Source organism: Erpetoichthys calabaricus, chromosome 8 (assembly GCF_900747795.2).
Source record: "Erpetoichthys calabaricus chromosome 8, fErpCal1.3, whole genome shotgun sequence".
Classification (NCBI taxonomy): Eukaryota; Metazoa; Chordata; class Cladistia; order Polypteriformes; family Polypteridae; genus Erpetoichthys; species Erpetoichthys calabaricus.
In genome coordinates this window covers 25,963,082-25,978,085 of record NC_041401.2, presented here as the reverse complement: position 1 = coordinate 25,978,085, position 15,004 = coordinate 25,963,082, and the positions used below count along the sequence as shown (strand labels likewise).

The 15,004-nt window shown below is 39.8% G+C and overlaps 1 protein-coding gene across 1 annotated transcript in view; it reads left to right on the top strand.

The window, feature by feature from the left end:
* LOC114655412 (sodium channel protein type 2 subunit alpha-like) overlaps nt 1–15,004 on the top strand; it is a 278,058-nt gene that overhangs the window by 148,355 nt on the left and 114,699 nt on the right. The window contains exons 9-12 of the mRNA XM_051930912.1: nt 1,224–1,365; nt 3,463–3,669; nt 7,213–7,497; nt 11,605–11,982. Coding sequence (XP_051786872.1) covers nt 1,224–1,365; nt 3,463–3,669; nt 7,213–7,497; nt 11,605–11,982 — 1,012 coding nt within the window. The remainder of the gene's footprint in view (nt 1–1,223; nt 1,366–3,462; nt 3,670–7,212; nt 7,498–11,604; nt 11,983–15,004) is intronic.

Sequence of the window (15,004 nt, the reverse complement as noted above, 5' to 3'; positions counted from 1 at the left end):
TATGTATCCCTTCAACATTCTTGTAAGTTACACAGCCCCTTCCTTGATTTCAGCAATCTTTAACCACTAGGGCCAATCGCTGTAGTAATGGCTGCTGGGTAATAACAATACGGAAAATGACATAAATACCCGATGGAATCACTAGTTTTATCCGCAAGAAATCCTGGTAGACATCACCTAACCATAAGTATGAGCTACTCAGGTTGGATAGTATTCAGTAACCTACAAGGAAAAAGAGGCCAAGTATATGTAGCTCTTGGTTTTGTTTAAAGATTAAATTAAAGCTGAATGGACCTTCAACTGATGATATCTCCAGAAGCACACCAGATGGTTGAAAGCTTTGCAGAATGACAAATATGCACTTTACAAAGGCCATGCTCAAGTAAAGCACCATCCCGGCACCTCTGTTTCATGTCTCACACCCCTCCATCATGTGGCTGCTGTGCAACAAGTGTAACCTAGCAACAGACCCAGATGGGAGGGGCTGAGGTCTATAAACAGACATAAGGAAGGACTGGGTGAGGAGCAGCTCAGTTCCTACATCCGGAATTGTGAAACGCTGAATCAAATACTTTATGACCAATGGATTCAGAGCCCAACATATGAGAGAGTGATGCTTGCAGGTTGTTTTAAAATACTGTACAGCCAATAGCAAATCCATAGATATACTGTAGCAGGTGTAAGAAATGCTAAAAAGAAATGCAGTGATATAGGAATTGAAACACATCACTGACAGAAATGTGATGAAATATTCTCTACTAGATCTTCAGGAGTTAGAAACATATTAATCTTCAATACTGTGAAATTCTTACAGCAAGTATTTCTTCTTGACATGATGGCAACCTGTCCCACAACACATCCATTCGGGTATAACTCACTAATCAATTGGTGTTGGTAAACATCAAGCCAGAGAACATGTATAAATAACAGTATAAATATAGGTAGGAATTGTTAACATTTGGACATCAACGTGTTAGCAGTGTGCACTTAGGGTACAATTTGATCCTCTAATCTTGTAGTTTCCAATACAACCCCTTTTTCTTTGAACCTATCATGTGCTTAATTGTGAGCAGAACCTGAAGTCTCCAGTGATACCAACCTTATCAGCCTATCCTCCATGTAGTCCTTATGCACCCATCTGCCGTTTTTGTTTTTTACTTATTCTCAAATTCTGAACCTTACTATGTCAGATTTTATTACAGTTGGTCTCTTTCTTTTCATAGGCAATGTCCTGAGGGCTTTAAATGTATAAAGGGTGGCAGAAATCCAAACTATGGATATACAAGTTTTGACTCATTTAGTTGGGCTTTCTTGTCCTTGTTTCGACTGATGACTCAAGACTTCTGGGAGAACCTCTATCAGCTGGTAAGAGCTTTGGTTTAAAATGTCATTCACTGATTTTTGAACCGGTTGAAGTGCTCCATGTTTGAATTTTTTCTGCTGATACTTTTTACCGAAAATGCACTCAAGTATTACCAGACCAGCCATAAGTGTTTTGCTAATACCAAATTACTAACATTAGGATTTTCTAATGCTTTTCTTTTAAACCACAGGATTGTTACATCATTTATTAAACAAAAATTCTTAAACTAATAAAAAGAAAGTTCCCTTTCTTAAAAGCATGATCAGATATAAGGATAAAACAACGGGTTTAATTTAGGCAGTGTCACAGAACCTAATAATGACTTCCATAACATTATTTATTTAGATAACACTGTTATCTAGAAAAACTTACAATGCCATTGCTTTAAATGTTTTATTTAGTGGTAGGGTGCTTTAGACCAATAGTATTATTTAATATTTGCCTGATATCTTTCTCTAAGACATCATACAGGATACACTCACTGGCCAATTTATTAGGTATACCATGCTAGTACTGGGTTGGATCCCCTTTTGCCTTCAGAACTGCCGTAATTCTTCATATCATAGATTCAACAAGGTGCTGGTAACATTTCTCAGGGACTTTGGTTCATATTGATATGACAGCATCATGCAGTTTCTGCACATTTGTCGGCTGCACATCGGTGGTGCAAATCTCTCATTCCACCACATCCCAAAGGTGCTCCATTGGATTGAGAGCTGGTGACTCTGGAGGACATTTGAGTAAAGTGAACTCAATGTCATGTTCAAGAAACCAGTTTGAGATGATGTAAGCTTTGTGAAATGGTGTGTTATCCTACTCGAAGTACCCATTAGAAGATGGATATACTGACAGTCATAAAGGGATGGACATGGTCAGCAACAGTCCTCAGGTAGACTGTGGCATTTAAAAGATGCTCAATTGATACTAAGGGGCCCAAAGTGTGCCAAGAAAATATCCCCCATATCATTACACCACCACTACCAGCCTGAACCATTGATACAAGGCAGGATGGATCCATGCTTTCATGTTGCTAAAACCAAATTCTGACCCTACCATCTGAATGTTGCAGCACAAATTGAAACTCATCAGACCAGGCAATGTTTTTCCAGTCTTCTATTGTCCAATTTTGGTGAGCCTGTGTGAATTGTAGCCTCAGTTGTCTGTTCTTAGCTGAAGGGAGTGGCACCCGGTGTGGTCTCCTGCTGCTGCAGCCCATCTGCTTCACAGTTCGGCATGCTGTGCATTCAGAGATGCTCTTCTGCATAGCTTGGCTTTGTAACAAGTGCTTATTTAAGGTACTGCTGCCTTTCTATCATCTTGAACCAGCCTGCAATTCTCCTCTGAACTTTGGCATCAACAAGGCATTTTTGCCCCGAGAACAGCCACTCTCTGGATATTTTACCTTTTTCAGATCATTCTCTGTAAACACTAGAGATGGTTGTGCATGGAAATCCCAGTAGATCAGCAGTTTCTGAGATACTCAGTATTGCCCGTCTGGCACCAACAACCACATTCAAAGTCACTTAAATCAACTTTCTAACCCATTCTGATGTTAGTATGAACTTCAGCAGGTTGTCTTGACAATGTCTACATGACTAAATCCATTGAGTTGCTGCCGTGTGATTGGCTCATTAGATATTTGCATTAGCAATCAGTTGAACAGGAGTACCTAATAAAGTGGCCAGTGAGTATATATTACAGTTGTTTACAAACATATTTTAAAGTGAAGCACAGATGATATGACACCCTTAGGTTCCACAGTTAGAAATAGTGTTTGCTATCTATGAGGTAACTTTCAAAAATGACAAACTTCTTAGAATTTAAGTTAAATACACTTACGATTTTTCTCTTAGTTGTGAAGCGAATAGCACAAAAGCAAGTTGCCTGCTAAGATAAAGTACATTTAGTTTAATGGTTAATACTGATTTAGAAAATGAAGGAAAGCATTTTGTCCATTCTGTGCCTGTACAGCAAGAAAGGGTTTTCACTTGCAGATTTCAAATATAGTCCTTTTTGAAATGCATTAAGGAATATCTGGCAAAAATGACATTGTTTTAAGTGTTTTGAGCAATGGATCAAATGTATTTATTTTTTTTTAGACATTACGAGCAGCTGGGAAGACATACATGATCTTTTTTGTGCTGGTAATATTCTTGGGGTCCTTCTATCTTGTCAACTTGATTCTGGCTGTTGTCGCCATGGCCTATGAAGAGCAAAATCAAGCAACACTTGAAGAAGCTGAGCAAAAGGAAGCAGAGTTCCAAGCAATGTTGGAGCAACTGAAACGGCAACAAGAAGATGCACAGGTAGACAAGTTTGTGACTATGGAGGCCACTTCAGTGCAGATGGCTGAGGGCGATTGTGAGCTAGGATTAGGAGGAGTCTGCTTTATTTAACCATAGTTTGTTAGTTTAATAAAAGAGACGTAAATGATTGCCAAAATGCAGAATAAACATTGAAACTTTGTAACATCGTCAGATGTAAAGTATTAACTAATTACTATTTAACAAAAAAATCTATAATTATTATTAATAAACAATAAATCAATCATTCATTCAGTTAATAAATTAGACTAATTAAACAACATATGAGATCAATCAGTTGTTCATGTGATTAATTTATGAAGTTAATGATAACATAAGTGACAAAGAAAAGGAGGCTGTTCAGTCCATGAAACTCATTTGAGTGTGTGTGTGTGTATATAATATATATGTACTGTATATATATATATATGCACACTGTATATATACAAGGTAAGTCAAAATTATGTTAACATTTGAATGGCGGAAACAATTTATTCACAAAACATACTTCATATGTGCAGGATGATCTACGGGAATGTCTCAACCTGTTCGCCATCCTGTTCAACACTTGCACCATATGTGGCACATAATTTTTCCACACAAATTGTATATAAGTATATACATAGCAGTATCATTAGTGTAAACATAATTTTGACTCACTCTGTATAAATATACATGCTTAAAAGAAAATTTTAACAAACATACAGAGAATCATGACCCTTATCCAGCCTGTATGAAAAGAAATCAAAGTATCTGCCTTAGCTACACGATGCAGTGGATTGTCCAACATTTCATTGAATTTTTTTGAGATTTCTGCAAAATATTAAGAAAAAAAAATAATGTTAGTTGCAGTATATGGGGTGGAACTAAGTGCAGTGGTTAGCACTTCTACCTTTTGGCTCAGTCACTAAGTGTGTAGCCATTTGCATGTTTTCCGCATGTCCACGTGGGTATTCTCTGGGTAGTTCTATTTGCCTCCACATCCTAACCATTTACTTTTAGGTTAATCGGTCATTTTAAAATTGTATGAGCGTCTGCAGTTGTGTGTGCTCAATGATAGACTGATGTCTCCTCTGTGGCTGGTTCCTACCTCACCTCCATCACTGCTAGAATAGATAGATAGATAGATAGATAGATAGATAGATAGATAGATAGATAGATAGATAGATAGATAGATAGATAGGGGGCGCTGTCGTCCCCTTGAACCCTCAGATCAGACACCAGATAAGTCTAATAATTAAATTTATTCAGACAATAATGTGCATCAAGCACCCTCCACTCCACAATATTCATAAATAATACACTACTCTAATACAATAATCAATCCTCCACTCCCAGACGAGTTGTCACCCTTCCTCCCAACTCAGCTCAATGCTCTGGTGTTTCCCACAGTCTTTTATAGTCCTTGACCCAGAAGTGCTTCTGATCTTTCAGTACATGTGATTACCCAGCACTTCCGGGTCAGGTGAAAAGTCGTCTTCTTCATCCCGGAAGTACGTCATTTCCTCTGTCGCTGTGACTAGGACGTACTTCCGGGTTATAGGGAAAATACAAGTCTTTGGGCCTCCCTGCGGTGTCCTCTGGCGACCCCCACGGTATCCAGCAGGGCTGTGAATAAAGACTCCAATGTCCATGATGCCCTGCTGGCATTCGGGGCACCTCCATATTGCAGGGAGGGTTCCATCTGGTGGCTTGGGGGTATTGGCCAGGAGAAACTGCCGGTCATATTCCACGATAGATAGATAGATAGATAGATAGATAGATAGATAGATAGATAGATAGATAGATAGATAGATAGATAGATAGATAGAAGTGGCAGTGCTAATCAGTGTGCACTACTGTGACACCTGAGCAAAAAAGATTGATGGTTCGATAGAAAGGATTGGCACTATGTAATAGATACATAGATAGAACTTTACTTGTCCCCAGGGGGAAATTTGGCTTTTTCAGAAGCTCAATAAATAAAAGAAGCCCCGTAGCTTTTCTTCACAAATCTTGGCTGATTGATTCATTGGCTGAAGGTCCTCCATGTTAGTGTGTCAGATAGAAGATGTTCTGCATTGATCATAATGGCACTCAGATGTGCTTTAATTCTCTTCTCCTCTACTACCTCCATGGGGTCCAGAGTGCATCCTATAACTGAGCCTGTAGTTTTAATTAACATATTGACTGGCGGGAGCCTCTCTTGAAGTGATGTTACCAGCCAAAGCACAAGACACTCACTGGCCATCACAGAGTTATAGAAGATGTGAGGGATGTCATTACCCACATTAAAGGAATGCAGCCTCCTAAGAAAAAAGAGCCTTCTCTGCCCTTTCTTATATAGTTCTTCTGCGTTACACAACCAGCCAAACTTGTCATTAATGTGAACCCCCAAGTACTTGTAAGAGTGAACCACCACTACATCCACTCATTGAATAGTGACCGGACATTGAGGCTCTTGGGTGTGGTGAAAGTCAATAAGCAGTTCCTTGTTTTTGCTGATGTTTAGTTGCAGACAATTCTATTCACACCAAGAAACAAAGTTCTCCACCTTACTCCTCTTCTCTGTCTCAACCCCTTTATCAGTACACTTTAAAAGAGCCGAATCATCTATGAATTTCTGCAGGGGACATGACCTGGTGTTATATGTATAGTCTGATATGTACAGACTGAATAGAAATGTGGACAGGCCTGTTCCTTGAGGTGCTCAAGAGTCGCTCACATTCATATCAGAAACACAGTCCTTGAGCCTCACAAACTGCGATCTCCCTAACAGATTGTCCATTATCCAGCACACCAAAGGCTCTTCCACCTGCATATCTCTGAGTTTACCCCTTAACACGGATGGCTGGATGTTAATTCAAGGCACTGGAGAAATCAAACAAAACATAATCCTCACAGTTCCGCCTGCTTTGTCCAGGTGAGAATAAGAAGCCTTGTGGAGCAGACAGATAATTACATTCTCCACTCCAATCTTTGTCTGATAGGCAAAAAGCAGTGGGTCCAGGAGATTTTCCAACAAGAGAACTCAGATAGTCCAGGACCAGCTTCTCACATTAAAACCAACACCAAAAACGAGTATATTATCTGCCATACTAATTGGTGTATCCAATGACATGCTGTTAAACTAGCTGTTGACCCAAAATTGGCCAAGTATATGCATGCGTCGCCCTATGATAGACTGGCTTCAACTTCCTGCTACCCTGGACCAGGTAAAGCAGGGCAAAAAGAGAATGAAATTGGAAAATAGCAGAGAGCTTTTGAAGATCAGTATGAAAAATTTAAAAGGTCCATTATACAATCTTTTCTTTTAGGCATGATTCATTTATTATTCACATTTTGCACTGGGAGAAAAATTCTTGGGTTTTCCAGAATACAAATGATGAGAGGATAAATTACCAAAAAAAAGAAAACTCCACTGCATTTGGTTATTTAAAAGTGTAATTGAGCATGTCACGGTGACCCATACATCTTAATGCAAGTGCCTTGAAATGAGAATCCATGGATCAGCTAATTGGTTTAGTCTCCTAATGGGATGGAATTTTGTGATTTTTTCATTTACAGGCCGCAGCTGCAGCTGCGGCTGCTGCAGCAGAGAGTGAGGATTACAGTGGGGGCGACCATCTGACGGAGAGCTCATCTGAAGCATCCAAGTTAAGTTCTAAGAGTGCCAAAGAGCGGCGAAACAGAAGGAAGAAGAGGAAGCAGAAGGAAGAGGAGGAAGAGAAAGGTGACTATGAAAAGTTTCGGAAATCGGAATCTGAAGACAGCATCAAAAGAAGAGGCTTTGGATTCTCCATTGATGGAAATAGGTTGACATATGAGAAGCGATATTCCTCGCCTCATCAGGTAATAGAATGTAATGTACAGCATCTGTCCATGTGAACGAGCCCTTCTGTGTTTTTAAACCTTGGCTAATGGGAAAATATCTTGATTTGAATTTCTCTCCCTGTTTCAAAGTGAAGTTAAGCTTCATGCTGGCCAGTAGTTTGTTTTGTATCATAAGGACCTTCTCGGTATTATCCAGAGGGGCTGCCTTTTCAGGACCAACAGATTCAACACTGTGATCTATTAATACATGCTGACATTTTGCTGGCCTACATGGATACGTTTGAAGGCCTTTGTCAACTATTGCCTCCCATTTGGAATATTCCAGTAACGCTCTTGTTTTGTCATGACATCTCTTTGCATCAGTCTCAAATCTTTCAAGAGAAAATGCCGCATTTAGGCGGTCCGGTAATTCACAGCAGGCACTTAACCCAGTTAGTTGGTGGGTTGGGGGTGGGGTGGTGGCTAACTGCTCACTATCGTTAAGCTAGTGCATTTCTCCTTTGACTGAGATAATGCGAATATGGATCCCATGTAGCGCAACACTTAAAGGAAAATGATAATGCATTGTCTTTGCATAAATATGCTACTCCATATAGCTCTCATACTGTATTTTACATGTTATATATATTATCCAATGTATTAGTTGCCCAGCTATCATTTAAAACTGAAGTGTAAGAATTGTGTTGCCAACTGACTTCTCTGTTTTGCTTTGTTTATAACACCTTTTATTTTGAGATATCTTTTTCAAGATTACCCTGTCTGTCTTGTCACTCTCGGCTTAAGGAGGATCTCAGATATTTCAATCTAAATTCCCACAGTTAGTACTAGCAGCTCACTGCTACAGTCCCTTTCCCTCAAGTGCTGCCGACGGAGCTCACAACATTATGTCATTTACCTCGGCTCCTGCAAGCCAGATGCACCTCTGGGATCTGCAGGCCCGCTTAGTGAGGCTTGCTAATGCACTGCCCTCACCACATCTTTTCTGAGAGAGCCTCTGGAGAGCCCTTCGTAAATGTTTTAGACACTGATGAAATTTTTTTTCTGTTTCCGCATCATTCGAAGATGAGGGCCATCTTTGCAAACCTTCAGATGCAGAACCATCGAGAAGTGTACAACACTCCTTAATCATTTCTTTTGAACGTAAAAATGCAGTTGCAGTTATTGCCTGATCTAAGGAAAGACTATATCGGGGTAAGGTGTGGCCACCAGTACTTTGGGTTCTCTCATTCCTTATTGCAGGTCAAGTTCTCCGTGTAACAAGGGATACTGAATATTGTTGACGTACGGAACCTTTTACGAGAGGCCCGTACTGTAGCTGCGCAGAATTTGCTTTGAGAGTGCTGTACGTATAGATGGACAGAACTAAGATGCTGGCTAAGTGCGAGTTATTTAATACCAGTAACGGCGCACTGTGCGATAACATGCAATGAATATACTTGACTGAGAGCGTTCTAGCTATTCTCACGCAATCAGCATCTCTTTGTCGTTGCTGGATGGCGTTTTCTTCTGTCTGATTTGCCTTTGCAATTCTGGCATGTTTGACCACTGATTGCCGACATCGATTAGCCTCTTCCTCAGTCTCATTTGCTCTACCGATTCTCTTTCGCAGTGTTGGCCTGTCTTCATTGTATGGTCTGTTGTTTGCTCTCAGTTGCTCAAGCAATTCTCTTTCGCTCTGCGCCAGCCTGTCGTAAATGCTGAGTGCGCGCTTCATAATCTTCATCCTCTTTCTCTGTACGTTTACCATTCGTTTGCTCAGAGGTTGATGCGCTTGCTGCTTCCTGAGCAGCTCTTCTTTTCTCCACTCTAGCGGCCCGCTTCCTCTCTTCTTTCGTTAGCATCTTTTCGCATTAAAACTGATTAAGTCAGTGTTTGTGTTGCAATTACTTAGTACATTTCCTTAAATTTTTTCACTTAAGCTGGCACTTAAGTCTTCAATCTACCTCAAGAATGAAGAAATAGGGGAAGTGACGGCAAAGGTGGTAGGGATGAGAATGGCACCCATACGCATGCGCTGCATGGGCGTCCTGCTGGCCACTGCCAAGAGTTGATTCTACAATAAAGTAAAATGAAAAAAGTAATAATTCCAAAATTCTTCACTTTTAATATAAAGCTGTAGTGCAGAGTTTCACCATAGTATATATGGACCAAATTTCAGGCAACTGGTTATTTGATTTTTGACCTTGACCTTCCTGGGTTGACTTTTGTCCTTGGAAGTCAATCATCACCCTGAAAGCGGATAGTAGACGTCACGTAATATATGTGTACCAAATTTCAGGTCAATAGGTCAAACGGTTTGCGAGCTACAGGTGATTTAAACTCCTGGAGAGACAAACTGACAGCCACGGTAGTGTATTATATAAGAAGACAACTACAAGTATATCTTAGAGATTGAATAAAGAGAGCATTGTAAAACATGGTGGCAGTGGTGGGATTTGTACCCACATACCCCGAATAGACTGGAGCCTCAATAATTGGCTACCTTCAAGATACTAGATCATATGCAGTCCAACTGGACAGAGGCACCATTCTAAGAAGGAACTGGAGACACCTGCGGATAGTTCCTGAATGGTGACAGGGTGTAATGGGACAGGACGCAGGCTTTTTAAGATAAACAGAGAGGCTGATACAACACCTTCACATAAACAGGAGACATTGAAATAACATTTACCACATACACACACCTGAAACACTGATACAGCTGAAACACATATCTCATCCAGTATGTACAGAAGATGAAGCTGTAAGAGCAAGAAGTGGTGGGACAGTTCAAAGACCAGTTCATCATAAGGACCTCCAGTGAAACGTTTACTTCGCTTTAAAAAAAAAAAAAAAAAAAAAAAAAAAAAAAATTTTGCAGTGACATATATTTTTTTTATTATTACTGTTTACTCTTCAAACTAAACAAAGGGATAAAAATGGAAGATGTAACAAGGGGAACTCAGTATTGTTGGATTACAGAGCCTTTTATGAAGGGCCCAATTGTTGCTTTGAGAGTTTTGTAAGTATAGTCAAAGAGAACTAAGATGCTGGGTACAATGAGTGATTTAATAAACTATATCTTGGAAATTGAATAAAGAGAGCACCGTAAAACACTCAGTGGCAACATGCTATGAGACCATGATCTCTGTTTCTGTTAGTTCATTACCCACATTTGATCAGATAAATTCGGCTCTTTTGTAAAACGATGTGAATGATGTGAGTTTCACTACTGCCGTTTCCATTGATTTGTAATCCCTGTAATGGCAGGTAATTGCGGCCACTACAGCAAAGCCTACTGGGGGGGCAATCGTACTTGAAATGACCAGCATCTCTAGAAAGTTCTGCGGTCTGAACTCCCATAGTATATCATCTTCAGATAAATGCTAATGATGGAGACACTGAGCAGTCTGTAGTCTCCTCTGCTGTAACAATGAGCTATGCATCATGGACACCACTGTTAACACTTAATTACTGTAACAAAGCACCTCCTAGAGGGCTGTGCAACACAATCCTAGTTGAAATGACCACCGTCTTCAGAAAAATAATAATTCCTGTGGTCTAAACTCCCATAGTGTATCATCTTCAGATAGATGCTAGTGGTATAGACATGGGGCAGTCTGGACTTCCATCTTATCTAACAATGAGCTAAGTTTCACATACTCCACTGTTAACACTTAAATACTGTAACAAAGTGCTTCCAGGAGGGCCCTTCAAGTGCCCTTCAATGCAATTCTAATTGAAATGGCCAACATCTCTAAAAATGAAAGGTCCTGTGGTCTGAACTCCCATGAAATATCCTCTTCAGATAGATGCTCGTGATGGAGACACTAGACAGTCTATAGTTCCATCTGTAGTTCCATTTGCCTTTGATTTGTGTCCATGTTTGAATCTACATACAAAGAGTTTCATTGCAAAACTTGATGAATTGCATAATTACATTTTTAGAACGTGTGATCAACTTGAGAGTCCCAAGCTTGTTCTACTGATCAGCATTGTAAGCTCTTGTGTTCAGAATGTAATAAGACCGCTTTCCCATTTAATAAAATGCTGTAAACACATTACATACTTAATGTAAACTTACTTCTCACTGTAAGTAATTCAAATTATATAACATTTGTGTTCATGTTTTAAATTCTGTTACAGTCACTGCTAAGCATCCGGGGATCATTGTTTTCACCCAGGCGGAACAGCAGAGCAAGTCTGTTTAGCACCAGGGGACGATCAAAGGATGTCGGGTCTGAGAACGACTTTGCAGATGATGAGATCAGCACCTTTGAAGACAACGACAGCCGAAGAGGTTCGCTTTTTGTTCCGCAAAGACAGGAGCGACGCAACAGTAGCATCAGCCAGAACAGTCGGTTGTCCAGATTGATGCAAGTGCTTCCCGTGAATGGAAAGATGCATTCCAGCGTTGACTGCAATGGAGTGGTGTCTCTAGTTGGTGGACCATCTGGGCCGACTTCACCTGTTGGACGACTTCTGCCAGAGGTGATAATAGATAAGCCAGCTACTGATGACAATGTAAGAAAAGTTTAAATAGTTAGCTTAGGCTTCGCTCTAACTTTATGATAAAGAGTGGTATGTGCTTTGTGCTCTCAAATGGATTTTATTATGCCAAAATAATTTTGACATGTTTTTTGAAAAGTTAAATTTAACATCATCAGTACTAAATACACAAACTAGCTACTATACTAATCACCTTGGTTTTTATAGTAATGCCAACAAAAAGGTTGGAAAATTGTGTATGGATACATCTGCTTTACAAATGGGCTAGCAGAAAAATCTAATGTAAATACTTCATTGCTATAAAAACTTCAGGAACACCGTAATCATTATTATTGGTCCAATAGCCCAAAACAAACAACACAACGCAAGCACACTTAAATGTAGTTTAGAATACTCTTCTGTTCCAAATTTTAAGTTCACACCTCTCACAACCCACTGATGCATACTATTTTGAATTCTGGTCTTGACTGACCTAAGCCTTTTACCAGAATGAGACTGAATGGAGGATGGCCATTGATGTGACTAGTCACATTTGACCCAAAACTCTGTTTAATTGGAGCCATATGACCTTGTCTGGTCTCTGGCACCCTATTAAATGTAGAGGTGATGAGAGATGTAATCAAATTATTCATTGGACAGCTTGAGCAAATGGAAACGACAACAACAACATTTATTTCTATACCACGTTTTCATACAAATGATGCTCAAAGTGCTTTACAGGATGAAGAAAGGAAAAAAAAAAGAAAAAATATAAAAATAAAATTAGGCAATAATAAGTAACAAAGAATAAAGTAAGGTCCTATGGCCAGGGAGGACAGAAAAATAATAAAAAAAAACTCCTCAGACGACTGGAGAAAAAAAAAAAATCAAAATCTGCAGGGGTTCCAGGCCGCGAGACCACCCAGCCCCCACTGGGCATTCTACCTAATATAAATGATCTCAATCAGTCCTCATGGTTTTCAGGCTCCAAGTGGAAGAATTAGATGACGATGGTCATGTGGACCTCTGGCCTTCAATCCATCAATGTAGGGACTGCACGGTGCTTTGATTGGGTGGTGGTGGCGCAGATGGCCACCACAGAAAACCGGAAAAAGATCAGCAGAGAAATTAGGGGTTAGTATGGATTTCGGAGCCACGAAAAAAATAATTAAATGCATATAGAGAATATCAAGGTTACACGTTAAAGCCATGTTAAAGTAATGAGTTTTTAGCAGTTTTGTAAAGTGCTCCACTGTATTAGCCTGGCGAATTTCTATCAGTAAACAATTCCAGATTTTAGGTGCATAACAGCAGAAGGCCGCCTCACCACTTTTTTTAAGTTTTGCTCTTGGAATTATAAGCAGACACTCATTTGAAGATCTAAGGATACAAATTGGAGTGTAAGGTGAAAGGCATTCCGAAATATAGGATGGAGTGAGATTATTTAAGGCTTTGTAAACCATAAGCAAACATGACCAGTCCTCTCAGGTATAAAGAAATCAGCTAGCAGATGATAAGAGACCAGAGCGGTGCTTCAGGCTATACTCCATTCCTTTTTGGTTATGGTCTCACTGTCTCACGATACTGTATGTTGACTTATTACTTTTCTTTCCAATATGCACAAAAAAAATCATCAGTGCTGGAGACAGAAAAGTGGAATGATATAAGCAAGGTTCATTCCAGATAAACAATACTATTTACTAAATCTGTCCAGCAAGTATGATGAATAGTGGTGTTCACATGAAGTCTCTGGTCTCAGTTATAAACTTCACACCTCTATAACATCCTTTCAGTTCTTGCTAAGATTATTTGCAGAGGACAGTTAAGAATGTTAGTGCCTTTATTAGAACAAACACATTTTGTATTTTCTGTGAGGTGATGGACAGGAAATGGAGCTGGTTGTGTTGTCTTTGTTAGTTTGAAGTAAGGACTGCAGGCACACAATGTCTTTGAAGAATTTTGTGTATAGCAGGTTGATGAATGAGTGGCTCTGTGCCACTGGAGCAGAGAGAAATAATTAGGTAATGAATTGTCTGTCATGTTTGACTGTTCAGATGTCTCGCTTTTAATTCCAGCTACACGGGTTTTAGATGTAGTCTCCTGATCTCTTCCTGTTTCAGCCGATTTCACCAGAGTAGCAGTCAGGACAGCTCTGCGATAAACAACTCCATCAGCTGTCCATCCTAAAATGATCTAGAAGATTATCTGAGCCTACTTTGTGTGCACTTTGCAGAATAGTCCAATAGTGGAAAGAATGCATTCAGCTGTTTTCCACACAAATGCATCATGTGTACAGATACTAGATGTACAGATGAGCCACAGATATCTCCAATTTGGTCACCTCACACAAGATTTCAGAGACTAACGTTGCATATTCTTAATGCACAATCATTTTATTTTGGCCTTTCTGATAGGTAGTCCGTGTGCTGTTAATTCATTGCCCACATTTGATAAGGTATATTGTGCTCTCTTGCAAAACATTGTGAGTTTCACTGCTGCCATTTCCACTGATTTGCAAGCACTATAATGGCAGGTAATTGTTGCCGCTATAAAAGAACCTATTGGGGGGCAATAATTATTGAAATGATCATCATCTCTAGAAAAGAGAAATCCAGCATTCTAACCTCCCATGGTATATAATTTTCAGATAGATGCTAGTGATGGAGACACAGAGTAGTCTGTACTCCCATCTGCTGTAACAAAGAGTTGAACATCACAGACACCACTGTTAACACTGAATTAGTGTAACAGAGCGCCTCCTGGAGGGCTCGGCAACACAATTCTAATTGAAGTGACCACTAGCCTCACTAGCATCTCCTGAGAAAAGATAATTCCCGTGGTCTGAACTCCCTTGGTATATCACCTTAAGATAGATGCTAGTGATGGAGACACTGAGCAGTCTGTAGTCCCATCTGCTGTAACAAAGAGCTGAACATCACAGACACCACTTAAATTAACACTTAAATATAGTAATGGAGCGCCTCCTAGAGGGCTGTGTAACACAATCTTAATTGAAATGACTACAAATGAGATAAGTTCTGTGGTAGGAACTCCCTTT